At 50.7% G+C, this 19,605-nt stretch overlaps 1 protein-coding gene across 8 annotated transcripts; it reads right to left on the reverse strand.

Annotated features, from left to right (window-relative positions):
- Nucleotides 1-1,264: 1,264 nt before the first annotated feature.
- On the reverse strand, nt 1,265-16,560 carry CDAN1 (codanin 1). 8 transcript variants are annotated; one of them, XR_005197955.1, is made up of 29 exons: nt 16,437-16,546; nt 15,727-16,205; nt 15,276-15,482; nt 14,910-15,079; nt 14,660-14,773; nt 14,499-14,577; nt 13,626-13,746; nt 13,338-13,447; nt 12,474-12,563; nt 11,745-11,820; nt 11,031-11,236; nt 10,622-10,742; nt 10,354-10,500; nt 10,027-10,193; nt 9,553-9,640; nt 9,219-9,308; nt 8,989-9,043; nt 8,636-8,784; nt 8,444-8,547; nt 8,074-8,232; nt 7,650-7,713; nt 7,414-7,492; nt 7,096-7,244; nt 5,791-5,898; nt 5,586-5,649; nt 4,962-5,143; nt 4,610-4,717; nt 3,600-4,027; nt 1,265-1,277 (listed from the first exon to the last, which is right to left on the reverse strand). XR_005197955.1 is itself a non-coding variant. In XM_017516316.2 (28 exons), the coding sequence occupies exons 1-28, from the start codon at nt 16,524-16,526 to the stop codon at nt 3,902-3,904; spliced, it is 3,702 nt and encodes a 1,233-aa protein (XP_017371805.1). In that variant the 5' UTR covers nt 16,527-16,560; the 3' UTR covers nt 3,323-3,901. The 8 variants fall into 8 exon arrangements, 6 of the variants coding, with proteins under 6 accessions (XP_017371805.1, XP_017371803.1, XP_017371807.1 ...); XM_017516316.2 differs by lacking the exon at nt 1,265-1,277 and having other exon boundaries at nt 3,323-4,027; nt 16,437-16,560; XM_017516314.2 differs by lacking the exon at nt 1,265-1,277 and having other exon boundaries at nt 3,323-4,027; nt 15,276-15,479.
- Nucleotides 16,561-19,605: the final 3,045 nt, after the last annotated feature.

The following is a 19,605-nucleotide window of genomic DNA, read 5'->3' on the forward strand; positions in this document are numbered from 1 at the left end:
GGAATCTGAGGAGGGAGATAACCAGGAGGTAACCCTGTCTACCTTAATAGAGAAGTCACCTGGGCGTGGTGGCTCATGCCTGTAATCCCAGCATTTTGGGAGTCTGAGGCAGGTGGATCACCTGAGGTCAGGAGCTCGAGACCAGCCTGGCCAACTGGTGAAACCTTGTCTCTACTAAAAATACAAAAAATGAGTCAGGCATGGTGGCACACTCCTGTAGTCCCAGCTACTCGGGAGGCTGAGGCACAAGAACTGCTTGAACCTGGGAGACGGAGGTTCCAGTGAACAAAGATCTTGCCACTGCACTCTAGCCTGGGTGACAGAGTGAGACTCCATTGCAAAAAAAAAAAAAAAAAAAAAAAAAAAAAAAAAAAAAAAAAAAAAAAAAAAAAAAAAAAAAAAAAACCCCAAAAAAAAAAAAAAAAAAAAAAAAAAAAACCCACACACCAGAGCTGACTTAATCAGCAACTGAAAGTTTGAGAGGGATCTTGTAGCAAAAAGCAAAAGTGGAGTAAGATTTTGGTTTCACTGGGTGATTCTCATACTTTTGCCTACATCAGAATCATCTGAAAGCTTTCTTATGTTCCAGGCTGGGCCCTACCCCAAGTTACTGGTTTGGTAGCCTTGGGGAGGGACCAGAGTATTTGTATTAACAAGAAGTCTTGCTGGGTGTGGTGGCTCACACTGGTAATCCCAGCATTTTGGGAGGCCAATGTGGGCATTATCACTGGTTCAGGAGATTGAGACCATCCTGGCCAACATGGTAAAACCCCATCTCTACTAAAAATACAAAAAATTAGCCGGGTGTGGTGGCATGCACCTGTAGTCCCAGCTCCTCGGGAGGCCAAAGCAGGAGAATCGCTTGAACCTGGGGACTAGAGGTTGCAGTGAGCCAAGATTGCGCCACTGCACTCCAGCCTGGGCAACAGACTCCATCTCAAAAAAATAAAAAGTCCCAGGGGCCCTTAAGTTTGCTGGTTTGGGGACCACACTGTCAACAGCTGGCTTTGACAATTAAAGAGAAAAGAATCTGATTAGTTCGCTGGCCCCTAGCTGCCTGTCTCCACAATCCTTAGAGTAGCCTTTAAGGCACACACAGGCCAGCAGGAAGTTTCCTTCATCGGGAACATGTTAAATTTCCATTCAGATTGCCAAGAACTTGGTTTTAACTTAGTGGGCCGTAAGCCAGGCCTGGGTTATGGCCCAGCCCTTCAATCTCAGCAACCTTAGGTGTTTCAGGTTTTCCTCTCCTGCCCATCCCATGTCACACACCTCAGCTGGGTCACCTGGAAAAAGTCAACAAGTAGCCATGAGCCTGACGCTTACCCGAAGCTTCCTGGGGCAGTGCTGTGGTTCATCCACACCCAGTGCTGGTCCCGGGCATAGAAAAAAAAAATTTTTAAAGACAGATGTCACTCTGCAGCCAAGGCTGGAGTGCAGTGGCTTGATCATGGCTCACTGTAGCCTTGACCTCCTGGGCTCAAGTGACCCTCTGACCTCAGCCTCCCAAGCAGCTGGGACTACAGGCATGGACCACTGCTCCTGACCAATTTTCTTTTATATTTTTATAAAGATGGGGTTTCCCCATGTTGCCCAGGCTGGTTTCAAACTCCTGCGCACAAGTGATCCTCCCGCCTTGACCTCCCAAAGTGCAGTGAGCAACCACATCTAGCTGAGAAAGCATTCCTTAAAACTTTGTTGGTTCCCAGGCATTCAAAACAAATTAGATTTAAAGGATAATAAAGGCCTTTGAAAATGAAGAGATCAGGGAAAAAGGTTCAGATGAAAAACTTGTTAAAGGAGTAGCTGAGGAAAGGGGAAAGGCATGGTATTTGGGAAAAGTATGATCACAAGGTGGTGACTGAGAAAACTCCTATTTTTCACTTCCTAGGTTGATGGGATTTCCAGGTTTTACCATGGTCTGATAAGTGGATCCATTTAGGTCCTCCTGGGATATTACCAGTCCAACTCCTGGTGGTAATGCCCATGATCATAGTAGTGCTTTTTGTTTCTCAAAGAGATGGGGGTCTCACTGTTGCTCAGGCTGGCATGCAGGGGTGCAAACATAGTTGACTGTAACCTTGAACTCCTGAACTCAAGCAGTCCTCCCTGTTGGTCTCCCAAAGCGCTGGGATTACAGGTGTGAATCTGTCAAAATCAATGACTTATATGTAGAGCTCGATACAGCTCTAATTGAGAAGCAATCCTTTTTTACTCCGAGTTACTCCAAGTTAAATCAAACACCCCAGGCTTAATAGGACAGCATAACAAGAACTGCCCCACCGTGTGGTTCAGTAGGGAACATCTTGTGTGTAGAAACTACATTATCCTAACGCTTTCTCCCACAAATAGTTACACGGAAGTCAGTACCACTGACAATAAATTTATAGATAACTGCCACCAGAGATTAGTTTTCTAGAGTGGACTATATAGGCATTCCTAAGAGGCAAGGCAGTTCACTTGGCAATGCACACAGTGAAGCCACAATTATAGCTCAACTTAAAACCCACCTGAGACTCTGCAGCCTTCTTTTTTTTGTTTTGTTTTGTTTTGTTTTGTTTTTTGGGATGGAGTTTCGCTCTTGTTACCCAGGCTGGAGTGCAATGGCGCAATCTGGGCTCACCGCAACCTCCGCCTCCTGGGTTCAGGCAATTCTCCTGCCTCAGCCTCCTGAGTAGCTGGGATTACAGGCACGCATCACCATGCCCAGCTAATTTTTTGTATTTTTAGTAGAGACGGGGTTTCACCATGTTGACCAGGATGGTCTCGATCTCTTGACCTCGTGATCCACCTGCCTCGGCCTCCCAAAGTGCTGGGATTACAGGCTTGCGCCACCGCGCCCGGCCCTGACTCTGCAGCCTTCTAAAGGGAAAAGACAGGTAAAAATGACTAGACATCAAGCCCTTGTTAAAGAAAACCAGTTTATTTTAAAAACCTCTAAATGCCCTGTGCTTGGTCCCTGGTCAGAGAGAGAGAGGTCTCAAAAGTTACTACCCACACTGGGGCTGAAGGTACAGGGGGAAAGCCAGGTTTCAGTTGGTTGAGGAGTCACACCTTATCTGTTAGGTTTTTTTGGATAGTCTTGCTGTCACCCAGGCTGGAGTCGCACCACTGCAACCACCTCCTCCCCGGTTCAAGCAAGTCTCCTGCCCCAGCCTCCCGAGAAGCTGGGATTACAGGCACACTCCACCATGCCCAGTTAATTTTTGTATTTTTAGTAGAGATACAGTTTCGCCATGTTGGCCAGGCTGGTCTTGAACTCCTGACCTCAAATAATCTGCCTACCTCGGCCTCTCAAAGTGCTGGGATTACAGGCTGGTCTCCAATTCCTGACCTCAAATGATCACCTACCTTTAAAAGTGCTGGGATTACAGGCATGAGCCACCACACCCGACCCGTGTTTGTTAGGCATTTTTAAGGAGATTGTAGTCTACCTCCTCATGGTAAGAAAATGTAGACTCCCACGATTCATGTTTTAACTTTTTAAGTTAAGTGGAAGTCACTTGCCTCTGTCATGCATTCCAAGACCACAAAGTAAGTTTTAAGAGCTACTGGGATAGCAAATGAGGCTTGAATTCTGTGTTGACAAGCCCACACACCTCATTTAGTATCCAAGAGAAAAACACCACCTCTTCCACTCCAGACTGGCATCTCTGGGCTTCTCTGTCATAATCTGAATCAGGCCAGCTCTCCTTCCTCTAGGATTCGCGTGGTAGTCCTGTAGTTGCTGGGATGTAAGGCAGCAACACCCTCCTTTCACAGAGCAGGAAGTCCGATTATAGACCAGCTACTCCCACATCAGTGAGAGTCCATGGTGGGCACTTGGGCCACCTCCTGAGGAACAGTGAGGCAGGGGTCCAGGGTTCTGGTGAGATGCCCAAGGCAGGGCCACTTCTCAGCCCTAGCTCTGGGCCAGCACAGTGCCCCGGTTTGGCTGCACCAGCTCACAAGCTCTTAGCTGGGGTTCTGGCAGGTGGGGCTCGGCTAGAAACAGGCTAGACAGTGTTGCTAATTCTTCAGCAAAGTCCTGCAATAAGTATAAAGATGAGGGAAAAGGCAGCATGTAATTCTCAACATCTCATCTTTTTTGGATAGTCTCTTTTTCACTGAAGACCAGCCCAAACACCAAACCTTAGCTAACCACTCAGTAGACAACAAGCTGGCTACATTATTTTTTCTCACCTGCCTTCCACACTGAAATGGACATGAAACCTAGTCTGTTAGTACTTTGGGAGGCTAAAGTTATGGCAGGGAGTGAACTCTGATGGGGGAGGCTCAGGCTTTACCACTTTTTGAGTATTACTGAGTGCATCTATTTCATCTTGAAATTATTAGTACTACTAAAAGATGAATTACTTTGCCCCAAATCGTAAAAAAAAATTACCAAGATTAAAATCCAGGTTATTCAGATTTTAAAAACCCACACACTATGCTGTGCTGCTTTCCAACTGTCTTCCTTTCATCTTCCCACTAACATAGTCCCTCATATAATAACTACTCAAATCGGGATGATTTCAGGGTGGCCCTGAAGACTCTTGACAAAAATCCACTTAGTTTTGTCCCATCACTTGCTTCCTTTCAAGACAAATGGGAGATGGAGACTCCTTACCCTTGGCCACTGGGCCTGATGGAGGCTGCCCAGGCAGGCCTCTATCTCCATCCGTCCCATTAGACCCTTCTCCACCAGCTCCCGGAGCAAGAATAGCAGTAAGTCCCACTGCAAAACACGAGAAGGTCAGGGTTGCTAGGAGGATGGCCGAGTGACCCTGATGACACAGATTGAGATCTCAAAGGACAGAGCTACTGGGAAGAGACTTTAGATAAGTGGAGTCCATTTCTGTGTGGGACAGGAAGGGGAAATAAAGGAAGCACGGCAGCTCAGACAGTTTGAGGCAAGGGTGGTGGATGTTCAGAGCTTGACTGCAGAGGGCTGAGACGCCTTCCTGTTCCTTCTGACTCACCTCCCTCGGTCTTGTATCTGCCAGAAGCCCCACATTTCTTGGGCTCAGCAGTAGCTGCAACGGAACCGGCCCCTGAAAGTCTTCCTTCCACAAGGAAAGCAGCATGTGCAAAAGCCTTCGAGCCTGCCCTCTCTCCAGCCTGTGCTGTGCTGGGGGCCCGAGGATGGGAATCTGATCTGCAACTGTGGAAAGAGAGGAAAGCCAAGCTGTAAGAGATGGGGGTAGTCTGGATGTGGTGCCTCACACCTGTAATCCTAACACTTTGGGAGGCCAAGGCGGGCAGATCATGAGGTCAGGAGTTTGAGACCCAGCTGGCCAACATAGTGAAACCCCGTCTCTACTAAAAATACAAAAAACTAGCTGGGTGTGGTGGCACACAGTTGTAGTCCCAGCTACTTGGGAAGCTGAGGCAGAAGAATCGCTTAAACCCAGGAGGCGGAGATTGCAGTGAGCTGAGATCACACCACTGCATTCCGCCTGGGCAATAATAGCAAGATTCCTTCAGAAAAAAAAAAAAAAAAAAAAAAGGTGGGGGCAGAAGAGGGCTGGTTTCTAATCTTGCTTGTACCCAACCCTGAGATTTGGGGCACCAGACAAGAGGGTTATGATGGAAAAGAACCATACCAAGGAGGGAAGCTAACTCCACAGAGCACTTTGCCAGATGCTGTTCAGCAGGGGGGCACAGGAACTGCAGGGGGAAAACGGAGACCATAGGCATCACCATAATTACTGCTGTGAGAATTGGACCTGAGCAAGTGTGGCTCTGGTTATTAGGTCTCACACAAGGACAGAGAAAGGCGGCCCTCAGGTGGCAGATGCCACGTCTCACCTGGCGGCACTGCAGCGTCTGGCCCAGCTGGCCTACAAGCTGTTCCAGATGCTCTGGGGAGACTCCCTCGTCAGAGTCCCTTGGTCCCACAGCCAAGGAGAGCACGTCCTGTAGAGAGCAGGGGGAGACATCACCCTGTGCTGGAGACCAAGATGCCACAGAGAATTTGGCTTGGAACAGGGATCAGCCAGTGGAGAGACGCAGAATAGGGCCCTGAAGAATGTAAGTGAAACCAAGTTGCCCCTAGACCTGGGACTTGGATAGAATGCCATAGCAAGGGGGAGCAACCGCATGGACAACAAAAGGCGGAACAGACGGAGCAGGTCAGCTGAGGGACCTCAGGCTGCCAGAGCATGGGAAATGTCACTCAACTTGGGACCAAACTGTAGCGAGCCAACTCCCATAGGGCATCTTATTTTTGAAGCATGTAGGGAAACTGGTCTATCAGATACTTCCTTAGGATCTTCTCTAATGCCTCTCTGTTCATCTTCTCTGGAGAGCTGAGCTTTCAATGCAGAAATCCTCTGCATATTGGCAACCAGTATCAAATGGCCACTAAGCCTCTTCCTCCTATACAATCTCCATTTTAAGTCACTGCACCTTACTGCCTATTCTAATCTCTATTCCTAGATTATTACCATAGACCAGAACCAGACAATAAATATTTTAGGCTTTGCATGCCATAAGGTCTCTGTCTTAACTATGCAACTCTGCTGTTGCTGAGTAGTTGCCCAAAAGCAGCCACACACAACTCATACACAAATGAATATGGCTATATGGCTGCATGCCAATAAAACTACTCACAAAACAAGGGGCAGGCTCACTTCAGTCCATGGGCTGTTTGTTGACTCCTGCTCTAGACAATCTTTGAATTTTTAAAATCAGGTTAGGAGAACTGATGGGTTTATTCTTACTGCCTATAAATGAGCATCACCTCCTACATAAAACATTTCTGAAGTTGTCTCCAAATACTGGGGCGAGTGCATCTTAGACACTCATTTACTATGAAGCCATTCACCACCCCCCTCATCACTATCTGCATAAGTATGTAATCAATCAAAAATGTCCTATCTGCCCATTTCCCCTTTTGGATGATTAAAAAGTCAAGAGTGACAACTGGGAAAACCATTCAATCCAGCTCAGCCCTACCTAACCTCATTCAGTAATCAATAGAACAGGGACTAGCTGGACAGCACAGACAACTTCCACATAAAAATCCTGGAGGTGATGTGAGAAAGGAAAGAAACCAGGCACAGAGCAGGGAGAGGGAGCAGGGAAGCCAAAGGGAGTAGGGTAGCCGTGTACTTTTATCTCGGAGATGAGGTGGGAGGGGAGGGGAGCATGGTGCTCACAGGCGCCGGAGCAGCCCCTCCGCTCCCCCCGGGCAGCAGGTTCAGGACCCTGGGCTCGAAGTGTGCGACTCACTGCTGCTTTCACCTCCCTCCTGATCAGTGCTGTGGGGCAGAGGGAGAATGGGAAAGGGGTCACTGGAGGGCCCTGCACAGGCTCACCATGCTGACCCATGCTTTTCACTGTTTCCTACGGGCTCTCAGTCTCATCTCCCCCAAAATGCCTCCGACTCTCTACCAGTCCACTTTTTAAACACTTGATTCAGCACCTTACCTGTGATGTTGGCTGACAGCCAAGCACAGGCCTTCTCTGTTGCAAGCCCCACAGCAATGTTCTCTGCACTGCTCAGAACCTGGAAACCACAGCTACAGAGTCAGGGGCTGAGGGAGGGCTGACAAGGGATGCCAGAGTCAGGCATCAACCTCCCCAACCCTGAGCCTCACACGGGTGTGTGTGCATCTCTCCCACAACCACCTGGCCTGCTAGTTGCAGGCCTCCCTCCCACGTACTGCTGCTGGAGTCTCCTCTGGAAGCAGCGCCCGCACAGCCCCAGGGCTCTTCCTTTGACAGAACCTAAAAGACAGACAGGGTAAGTGGTCTCTGGGTATTTCAGCCTGGCCCTAGAAGTAAATGCCCCAAGTATACCAAGCACCTGACCTGGGAGGCTGTGCCTTGGAAGGAGGCACCATTTGCCCTCCCATACCCACTCCAGGTGCCAAAAAAAATGAAAGCCCAACTGCCAGCCCCATAGCATCACACGCTCCCAAATGCAGGTTTGCATTTTGCACCACAAAAAGCCTACAGCCAATGCTGAGCCTACAGAGAATGGGCGTGGGGAGAAGAAAAAAGGGGTGAAGGAAAAAGTAAGTGTGAAAGAGGAAAGAAAGGACGGAGAAAAGCCAAGAGAGGATCAAATGGAACAGTGCTTCTTACTCCCGCCCTAGGGCCAATGCCTGGGCCCCGTGGGGGCACAGCCGGGAATACAAGATCTCCAACAGCTGGGCTGGGTCTCCCACTTCCTCTCCCTGTGTCAACAGCTGCTCCTGGAGAAGTGACTCTGCCTGGCGCACCAGATCTGCCACCAGTGTAGCCCTGTAGCAGGGACAGCAAGGTTGGGGGTGGTTGGAGGGTGAATCGGAAAGGGGCTGCAAATTTAAGGAAATTTGGTCAAAATTTCCTTCAAAATGTGTCAGCCGTTTCAGCCCCACACCCACTCTCTGGCTGACCACCTCAGTTTAGCAAATGAGGAAAAAGGGGAAAAACTGGTAGCGGGATGAGCCCGGGATCCTTAACCCGCTCGTACTTGATATGTTTGACACAGTTCGATCCAATTCTCTCTGCCACAAACTCTACAGTCCGGCGCAGGGAGGGTGGCTGGTTGTGGAAAAAGGCCTGGGCGAGCTGCGCCTGTGGGGAGGAGGGAGAGGCAGTGAGGCTTCCTCCAGCCTTCCCCCTCTATACCTCCCACCTGGGGCTGCCTCAGCCTTGCCCTTACCTGCAGCCCCTGGCTGGTCTGGGGAGGCTGGGTTCCCAGGCTGCTGCTGGTGGTGGTGGTGGTGGTGGTGGGGGTGATTTTCCTCACAAAGCCCCCACTCCGTCCACTGCTGCCTGACACCCACAAAGCAAGCAGTTTCCGGAGCTCTCCTGTATCAGTGAAGTCCAAGGTCTCAGTTCTGGAACCCTCTCCCCTCCCTAAGCATCATGGACTTTATTTGTAGAGTCAAGAGGCTCAGACAGCCAGGAATGATTATGAACGGAGCAACATGTGAGGGAGTTGGGCCAAGGGGGTGCTTTCTGGGTACTCATGGAGGGACAGACCAAGGACCATCCAGGGAAACGGGTGCTTACCGATGTAGGGGCAGCAGGTGTAGAGCAGCTGCTGGTCCACCACAGGCACGCTGTCCTGGGGAGAACAGGCCAGTGTCAGCAGGTTGCCCCTCCCCCAACACATGCCCAGGAAGCAGGCAGTTGGCAGGGCGTTTACAAGGGTAACATCTTCCCCTGGCTGGGCCTCCCCAGGCAGCCCACTTCCTTTATTCTTGGGATTCCCATGACTCTGGCTGGACCCCGACACTCACCAAGCCATGCTCTGGGGCTACTGTGTCCATCTCAAAGGCATCTGAGGGACCCTCTTCTAGAAAGAACAAGTCCTCGGGGACTGTGGGAATCTGGCAGGACAGGAGGACAGTCACAGCTCTAGTCGACTTCAGAGACCCCCCCCCCACTCTGCCCCCCACACAGTGCCAGGGTGTAGGTGCCAGTTTCACAGCAGCCTCCTGAGACAATGGGAATCCCTAGGCCTTTCCTGAACCTTCATCTTCTGGCCCCTGACTCATTTACCCTCAGACATTTGCCCTCTCCCCATCTTCAGCTGCAGAATCTCTCCCCAATCCGGACCCTCACTCTGCCCACCTGGAAAAGCCAGCCCAGGACAGCAAGCAGCAGCAGCTTGTTCAGAAAACACATCTTCCCCTCATTATCCTGTGACAACACCAAGCTCCTGAAACGTCAATGGACAGTACACTGGTTTGAGCAGAAAGGCCAAAAGAACAGAGGCAGCAAAAGCTGTCACTGGAGGCTGGCTCACAAAAACAGACCTAAAAGGGACTGGGGCCATGTCAGCAATCAGGATCTCCCCAGCCTCCCCTCCTGCATCCGGAACGTCTCAGTGAGGCCACCTCAGGAACAGCACGAGGCCAATGAAAGTGCAGATGATTTCCCACTGTCTATCTCTGGGAAGCCAATTCTGCCTCTTCTAGGGCTCACTTGTGGCCAGGGCCCCACACACGCAATGCTAACTCCTCAACCCTCTTTATGAATAACAGGCTTGACCAATGTCCCCCACTCTGGAATCCTTTCGTCAAGCCTTAGCCTTGCTCCACTCACCGATGCAGGCGCAGTAGCAGAGTGAAGATGCCCCGGTAATAGTCCAGCAAGGGAACAACATGGTCAGCAAAGGATAGGAACTCCACCAGCCAGGGCACGGTGAGCACCGCCCGGCGGGCCTGCAGCCCCTGCTGCAGCAGAGTCCGTACATCCAGGACCGGAGGGACCTGGGAGGGCCAGAGCTCAGTCAGAGGGCAGGTCCCTGGGAAGTGCTGGGAGATGCTCTCTAAACTGCCTGGCTTCCGGAATAGCCAAGGAAACCAGTGAGCCTCAGTGCCTGACTGGTACTCCCTGCTCCCTCCTCACCAGAATCCCCCGCCCATTCACCTGGCTCCTGAGGGCCAGAATGGAGTCCTGAAGCTCACCGGTCGGGGGAGGTTCAGGCCCCCGGTATGGCAGGAAAGCCACAAAGCCCAGGAATTTGGCCAAAAGCCTCAGGCTAAGAAGCACCACAGCAAATTGCCTCCGTTCACCCTGCATTGAATCAAGGGAAGTAAAAAGTCCAAGCATGAGGCTTCCAGAACAATTTTTTCTTGAACATACTCCCTTCCCTCCTGGGTCAGACCCCGTTATTTTCCTTGTTCTGTTTTCGGACCTGCCAGTCTACATCTGACTCCCCATCTTCATCACTGGGCTCATGCTGGGGCAGGGCGAGGCCATTGAGCTCCCGGATCTTCAAGCTCAGACTGTCCATGAGATGCTGGTTAAACTGGAAGCTGAGAAGGGATGGGTGGGGCATAAGCACTGGAAGAGGTGCAGGAAGAGGCAGAATCAAGGGGCACTGCAGAGGGAAAGGAGCAGGACAGAAAGGGAAGCTGAGGAACAACAAAATCACCCGTGTGGGTGACAGAATGAGAAGTGCAATGATGCCAGCAAGTACAAACTGGAAGGAGCCTATTCTGTTATATTCCAGGCAAAGAAGACTGTTTACCCTTTTACCCTTTTGAGAAGCCACACCTTTCCTGGCCTCTGCCCCATTCCTTGTAAGACACAGGGGAGCCTACCTGCTGGCACTAAGGATGAAGTCCCTGAAGAAGCCTTGACAGCCTGGGAAGGTGGGGGGTGGGCAGGGCCCCCCACTGCTCTGAGGGGTCACAAGCCGTTCCTGTAGGCGCCACAACCGCCCCAGCTTGTCAGCTCCCAGCATACTCAACACATCTGGGGCCTCGCCCAAGACAGTGCCCCCAGCACCGCCAGGGCTCTGACACATCTCGGGTGGGAAAGAAAGGAGAGAAATTAAAAAATTAGTAAGTGGGAGGGAAGGACTGAACAAAATAAGGAGAAAGTAATCAACATTTAAGGAATGCCAACTGTGTCAAGCACTTTAGATAGCTTTTCTGAGGTGTGAATTACAGGATTGTTTCACAGGTGAAGAAACTGAAACTGCAAGGTTAAGCATGTGCCTAGGGTCACTAGAGCTAGGATCTGAAACTAAGCTTGACTACTTACTAAGCCTGGGCTCCTTACCACAGCACAAATCAGAGGGAAAGCAGCAGCAGCAGGCTGGGGGAGATACAGGGTCCAGGGCATGTCAGAGAGTGCCCTGGCTTTTCTTTGGCCATGCAAGTTTCAGCCACCCCACCAAAGACTAGAACTCTTGTTCAAATTTCAGCCCTGAACATGCCTGGCTGTCTGCCCTATCCCGAAGTGCAGTCATTATGTGGCTGCCTCTGATACCTGTTGTTTAATGTGGATTAATCTCTTGCTGGGGCTGTTACCTGGAGTAGTTGTTTTTGGAAAAGTCGAACAAAGTGGCTGTGGCTGCAGGCTGCAGAGAGCTGACCCATCATGGCTCTGAGGAACAGAGGGCAGGAATGAATGGTGTGGAGAGGGGAGAGAGGAAGAAAGATGAGAGAAGTAGTCAACCCTTGGGCTTCCCAGCCCTTTAGCAGGGACTTGAGCCAGCCTACGCAGGGACATTGAAGGTAAGGGACACTCCCTCAGCACCAAGTTCCCCCGAGGCTAGAGGTGCACTTAACCAAGATATCACGCCAGCCCTCCTGTCTTCAGCCACACTGACAGGCGGCGAGTCTCATGACCGATGTGAAGGGAGCTGACTGGACTGAAGTAGGCATTCCGAGCCCAGGCATCTACCTACAGTGACCAGACTTGCCCAAACTAGAGAATGGAGAAAATGGAGGCTAGATGCGTCTAACCAGTGGCTTGGGCCAAAAAAACTCCAGCAGCCTGGGCTAAGAGCTTTGGACTTTTTCCAAGCATTTGCCACTACAGAACAAGGATAAGGCATTTTTGAATGATAAGAGCTTGAGACACATCCCTTTCGAGTAGGAGCAGAGTTATCAGTAACTAAAGATATTTCAGATGATAGAAGAAAACAGCTAAGGGCTGGAAGGAGCCGGGGAAAGTCTTCCCTCCTCCATCAGTTCCCCAAGCGGCACTGAGCTACTCACTGCCAGGCGCAAGAAAGACAAGGTCTGAGCACCCACCTGATTCTGCTGCCCAAGCCCTTCTCAAAATCCCAGCCAGGCTCCTCATGGTGATCTTCCCACTCTCGCAGCACCTCATAAAACACATCCCTGACGTATAAGAATGCCTGATCAGCTGAGGCACTCACTCCCACAAGTGCCTTCCCACCCCTGGAAGAACTGAGGACAGGACTATCTACAGCTCCATTTTTTTTTTTGTTTTGTTTTGTTTTTGGAGATGGAGTCTTGCTCCTGTCGCTCAGGCTAGAGTGCAATGACGAAATTCTGGGCTCACTGCAACCTCTGACCCTCCCCCACCAAGCGACTCTCCTGCCTCAGTCTCGGGAATAGCTGGGAGGGATTATAGGTGTCCACCACCACACCCAGGTAATTTTTGTATTTTTAGTACATATGGGGTTTCACCATGTTGGCCAGGCTGGTCTTGAACTCCTAACCTCAGATGACTCGCCTGCCTCGACCTCCCAAAGTACTGGGATCACAGGCGTAAGCCACTGGGCTTGGCCAGCAGCCCCATTTTTTAATCTCTCCAGAATTCTCTACATAACAGCGCTACAGACCAGCAGCAGCATACTACAGGCTTCATGTGCTTCTGTGGGCAGTTCACCCTGGCACACTCTTGCCTGAGAACTCTGAGACTAAAGCCATACACCTGTGACATGGCTGGCTAAGTGCTAGGGCTTAGGTCCACAGGTGCACAACAGAATGAAGCCAAGTGGCCCCTATGATGGCCGGCAGGAAGGACGTGGGAGGACTAACCCACCACCTGTTAGTGCTAAACTCCTAATTTTTATGAAACCAAAACAGCTGCCTAGTCCAGAAAAATGTCATCTCATTTCCTCCCCTAAAAGTCCCTTTTCTTATCACCTCTGTTTTTTAAAAGTATGAAAGGCTCGGTCAGTGGAGAAGTTGGCACGATTGTCAGTCTCTGGCTGAAAGGAGACAGCCTGAGCAGAGGGTGGCATCACCAGAGAGACCTAAAATACAGCAGGAACATTAGGAACTGCAGGGTCATGCTGAGAAAACTTCTCCCTCTTATTCTCACCCAGAGTTAGCTCACATTACACTTAAGTGTCGTCAGCAGGGTTGCGGGACTTTATGTAAGCTAGCAAGGGTCAGGTCCAGGCCAGTGGGCATCTAAGCTGGGGTTACTACCTTGGCAACACTGCCCTCATAGGCAGCTCGAAGGCGGCCTTGCAGAGCTGGTGAGAAGCACAGCAGCCGCTCATTCTCAGCCAGCAGCTTCAAGGTCCCTTTGTCCAGGTTGGAAAGAACCCTGCAGGGACAAGAGCACCTATGACTGAGACCGGAACACAGACTGCAAGTAGCAAGCAAGCACTTGCACACCACACAGAGCATCTCCAAACCATGGCACAGGTATGCAAGCCCAGTTATGTACTGCAAGATCATGGGCCAAGGATCAAAGACAATGAAAGTAAAGGGGAGGATATGAGACTTTACAGAACAGGGACCAAGACAACAGGACAGGAACATTACTAGAAACCCAAAAAGCTCAGCTGCTAACACCAAAGAGGTCCATATCTATTATTTTTTTTTTTATTTATTTTTTTTTTTTTGAGATGGGGCCTCTGTCACCCAGGCTGGGCTGCAGTGGCATGATCTCACTACAGCCTGGACCTCCTAGGCTTAGGTGATCCTCCCACCTCAGCCTCCTGAGTAGCTGGGATTCTAGCTACTGGCTAGAATTCTACCACACCTGGCTTTTTTTTTTTTGTAGTAGAGATAGGATTTTGTCATGTTGCCCAGGCTGGTCTCAAACTCCTCAGCTTAAGCCACTATCCTGCCTCAGCCTCCCAAAGTGGCGGGAATGCAGGCCTGATCCACCACACCTGGCCCTGTTTCATTCTTTTAAGGACTGCATTCATAGCCTTAACAGAAAGTTAAACTTTGTTACAGGTAGGAGAAGGGCCACTGTCCTGTGTTAAGCACCAGCATACATCCCAGGCAGCCAGAGAACTAAGCAGATGATGACAATGAGGCCCAAATGCCTCAGCCAGGGAAACTCACTGAAAGTGACACTCCAAAACCTGCACTGCAAAGAAGACACAATCATGGATGCTTTGGAACAGCGGACTTTCCAGGTTATCTAGAAGGACAGTACCAAGCTGTCAGTTAAGAAGGGTCCCATTTCTAGACCCCACGTCTCAAAAGAAGGCTTGCTCACTGACCTAGGGCACCAGGACTTAGTTCAAAGTCATTGTCCTTGGCAGTCATCATCCTCCGGGCAGTGAGGAGCTGAAAGACGAAGAAAAGCTCCAAGAAGAGGTTTGGTACGAGGTTCTCTAGATAGATACAAAAAGAAATCCCATGGTATGGGGCACCATTCACAGCCGAGGCTCAGTTCTAGGTGCCTTATCAATTCTCTTACCCAGCAGTTCTACAAGTATCTCCACTCCATCTCCCTATGCTCTCACTCACCCGCAATGCACGAGGAGTAAACAAGGGCTACCAGCTCCAGGCGCTGGCGGGAAGACACTCTGGCAGGGTCCGCAGGTTCATCTGTGAGGCCTCCTGTCCGGCTGGGGAGGGGTGACCCCAATTCTGGGGTGGGACAGGTGGGGGTAGGTGACTGCTGCAGCTGTTTAGAGCTATGGGGATGAATAAATTTCATCAGCAGTCAGCTTAGCTTCCCTGCCACAGCCACACTCAGGTCCCTCCAGAGTAGATACCAAGAGCCCAAGAGACAAACCCAGAATGCCCAAGAGGGAAATTAATTTCAGGGAAAAGCCCTGAAAATCCCCCACAGGGAGGAAGCCGACATCCCCAGGAGCGGCCAGGCCATACCGCTCCTTCCTGAGCATCTCCCGCTCCTCTTGCAGACTTCTGCACCCTGGGGGAAGGCCAAGGCCCCAAGGGCGAGTGTCCAGGGCTGAGGGTTGGGAACTGGGGACACAGCTGATTGGGGGTGAGGTGAAGCAGGTCTTGGGCTTGGAGAGTGACCGCTCTTCGCTCACCGGAGTTGGGTTGATCCTGCGAGAAGGCTTCGTCCTGCTGAGTAGCCACAGGTTTTTCTCAAATTCCTATCTTCAAACATCTCCCCTCCACCACCGCAACAGCTAGACCTCTTGCCAAAAAAAACAAACAAACAAACAAAAAAAACAACCCCCAAAACCCCTCAACATCACCCCCAGCCTTCTAACCATCCTCGTGCTACATTGCGGAGCGCCGAGCCCTGATTGACTGACTCCCCAGAGCCTTCGTACTACTCATCTCCTGCATGAGAGCCGAGTCTCACCCTGTAGGGCCAGGGGGCACCGAGCCTACGGGAGGGAACTCCTCCAGGTTGCTGAGGTTTGGTGGATCAGAGACCGTGAGGCTGGGGCGGCAGGGGCTGCCAGAGCCTCTAAGCCTCCGGCTCCCGGCTCCGGGCAGGCTCTCCCCGCTGACCCCCTCCTCCAGGCTGCGGCCTCCACGCTCCCGGACCGGCCCCGGGACCCGCCTCCTGCCCCCGCGGCGAGCCACAGGGGACTCCGCGGCGGTGCTTAGGGCCTCGGTCGGAGGAAAAAGCTGGCTGCGCGCCCCGCGGCTGCCCCGCGGCGGGCCTCCCGGCCTCCCTGGCAAGGCTGTCGAGGCGCCCGGGGCCTTGGCGGGGGTCGGGGGCCCCTGCGGGAGGACGCGGCTGCTCTGCTCCCTCAGGAAGTTCAACAGGAACGGTACGAATTCTTTCCGCAGGGGCTGCAGTGAGCTCAGCGCGGCCGCCTCCCCGGGGTTATCCTAGGGCAGAAGCACAGGTCGAGGGGCGAGAGGGTCAGCCGCCGGCCAGGGGCCGTCAGCAGCCACGGTCGCTGGGCATGCCTCGGGTGGGCGGCCCAGGCAGCGGCGCCCAGTTGGAGCGCACTCGGCCCGGCTGGTAGTCAGGTGTCCTAGAGGAAGGGAACTGGAGGGCTGGACTCCACCGCGGGAACCGGCTTCGGGTCAGGCCTGGGGGCGTGTCAGCGCTGTTACCTTCGAACCCTGGGTGCTGCATGCGATCCACCGCACGACGGCTGCGACCGACACCTCTTCTCGCAGCAGCGACTCCAAAACCGCCGCCATCCCGGTCTGGGCGCTGTAGGGCGACTGCGCAGGCGCAGGCGCGCCACGGAAGGCCAGGGAGGGGCGGGGCGAGCAGCGGGGAACGACAGTTGGTTTCGCGAGGCGCGGTGGGACGGGGCTAGCGGGGCGGGGAGGGGCTAGCGGGGAGGGGAGGGGCCAGCGGGGCGGGGCGGAGCCGGCTATTGCCCAGGCTCCTAGTCAAGGCCTCGTTGGGTCCTCAGCCCCCGCCAACAGGCCGGTTGTTGGGAGGTGAAGTGCAGATCACAGCCCGTGGTGAGGCCCGCCTTGGCTGCCTGTACTGGCCCGATGAACGATCTGAGGAAGGGATTCAAGCTGGGAGTGGTTGCCGCGGAACAGACGCCCCTCTGGGGAGACGGAGGATCCCGGAGAGACGTTGGTGGAGGGGAACAGAGCCAGCCACCAGCCTATCTTCTGCTCTAAGCACGTTCTTCCAAGAGTTTGTTTTCTAGGTCCAACTGGCACCACCCCAGAGAAATTATAAAGTTAATCTAATCTTTCATTTTGACTTTTTCTTAAAAGCCAATTTTTAAATCCCTTGGCCGAGCACTACTCATCGGCTTTTCAGCGTTCACCATCAGCTAATTGACCATTGAAGACAATTAATTACTTCTAGGTTTTTAATAATCCCCAGGTCACAACCCTTAAAGTGCCTCCGGCCACCGTGCACACGTAATTGCTTGTTTGTAGTTTTATTTACTTAAATGTATTTATGTGAGGTTAATATTTCAACTACTTTGCAGTTGAGATGTCAGTACGCACATGATTAGCTTCTGGGAGCTCGAGGTTTTGTTTTGCTTTTTTGTTTTTTTTGAGACAGGGTGTTGCTCTGTTGCCCAGGCTGGAGTGCAATGGCGTCAGAAAGGCTCACTGCAGCCTCCGCCTCCTGGGCTCAAGCGATCCTCCTGCCTCAGCCTCCCTAGGGCTGCAGCCCAGCTAATGTTTTGGCAGGGAGCGGGCGGCAGATCAAAAGTACTGGAATTACAGGCATGAGCCACCATGCCCAGCCTGAGTAATTCCTTAATCTCCTTTATTTAAAGAAACATGAGAGAGCATTTTGGATGTTGCTGCCCTATCATTCCAGGTCAAACCAAACCAAGAGCGGTGAGGCAGTGCCCTTGTGAATGCCTCCTGAGAGTTCCTCTGGTTCAAAGGAAGGTTACAGGCAGAAAGATGAGGGTGGGGTGCAGGAATTTCTCTAGTGGTAGAGGGTTGTTTCCTATGGAGAAGGAAAAAGTACCTCCAGCCAGACAGAATAATGGACTAAAACGGAGCTTTTAGCATTTTGATTTTATTATGGGGAAACATCTCCTAATATCCTCAAACCCTGGTTTTCACCTGCAGGGACAATGAACACTTAGTTTCTATTCAGTCCTGGGCTGCTTTTTTTAGGGAACCTTGGATGTGGTACTGCATTTACAGTAACACTGTCACCTCCCAGTTGATCTTGTAACCTCTGGCGTATTCAATAACTTTATTAAATTAGAAAAATAATATTTCCACTTTTGAAATCCAAACCATCACACACATAGAACTAGATTTTGCATGCGGAATGAATATTTTATTACTAGGTTATAAAAATAAAATACAAAATAATTTTAAAACAGAACTTAAAACACTGTACAAAGCTTTAATATGATACAAATGGGAAAATTAAATAAATAATTACATTTTTATGTACAGGTGGCCTATACAAAAGCACTCCATGTTTCTGCCAATACTCTGTCCTTGGTTGCCTGAGCAAAATTGCATAAAGGAGCTGCTCGTAGGGGAAAGGGACACAATAAAACACCTCTGGAGTTATTTCAAAGAGTAGTTTCTCATCTCTCTGATTTCAGAAAGAGGAGAAGATAGGGAGAGAAAAGTAGAATTGTTAAAGTCATCTATTCTAACTCAGTGGTCTTGTTCAACAAGAAAGAATTGTGGTTTGCGCCTGAATCTGATTTAACAGCTGATTTAACAGCTGCCAATAGCTCATTACTTTCAAGATGTTTTTATCTAATTCAAAACTAGCTGCTCCCCCCTCCCTCTTTTTCTCCTAAAAGCTGGGAACTTGTAAGTAAATGGCCAAGTGAAATAGACACTGGCTATTTTAGAAAAAGGGTCAGAAAGGGGAAAAGGAACTACGTATCAGGGAGAAGTAAGCGGGGCTCAAGCCCAGGTCATCTAGGCTTCATTTATTCAGTCTACTCAATCTAATTTCAAAGCCCCAAGTGGGCCAGTGTTATATTTCCTTTATCTTCCTTTGTTTTGTTGTTGTTGTTGTTATTTTGTTTTTTAATTTGAGACAGAGTCTCACTCTGTCGCCAGGTGCCAGGCTGGAGTGCAGTGGTGCAATCTCGGCTCACTGCAATGTCTGCCTCTTGGGTTCAAACAATTCTCCTGCCTCAGCCTCCCAAGTAGCTGGGACTACAGGTGCACACCACCACGCCCAGCTAATTTTTGTATTTTTTAGTAGAGACGGGGTTTCACCGTGTTGGTCAGGATGGTCTCGATCTCTTGACCTCATGATCCGCCCACCTCGGCCTCCCAAAGTGCTGGGATTACAGGCATTATCTTTTTATTTTTGAAAGCTTTTTCACCTTAGTGGACTACTTTATCTGGTGAATAAAGCAAAGAGATTGTTTTGGAAAAAGTCCCAAGGGCTTTCCCCTCCCTGGGTAGCTCCCTAAAATAAGTCAAATTCAAGTTCTGGTAGCCTTGTTTACTCCTTGTAGGTGAGTGAAGAATACCCACAGAGTCCAGTTGTGGTCAAATGCTGGGCATGAATTTCTCAGGATTTAAACTGCATATTATAAGAGAAAAAGAGCATCATATGGCAAGGGTAGTTTATGTAAAAACTTGGTTTGTTTACTCAATGTTTTTAATTAGGTGAGTGAACACTTAAGTAAATAATACGAAACAATATTAAACTACTAAAAAGAGAGGTAAAATTCCTATCCATTGTTACCGTAAAATTGTTATCAGCAAATTCTATAGTCACATGGGCTCAAAGATATGTCTCATCCAAACTTGTTCCCTAGGTCAAGGAGCCCAGAGCCAGGGTACCTGGGAGACATGG

Source organism: Cebus imitator, unplaced genomic scaffold (assembly GCF_001604975.1).
Source record: "Cebus imitator isolate Cc_AM_T3 unplaced genomic scaffold, Cebus_imitator-1.0 Scaffold579, whole genome shotgun sequence".
Taxonomy (NCBI): domain Eukaryota; kingdom Metazoa; phylum Chordata; class Mammalia; order Primates; family Cebidae; genus Cebus; species Cebus imitator.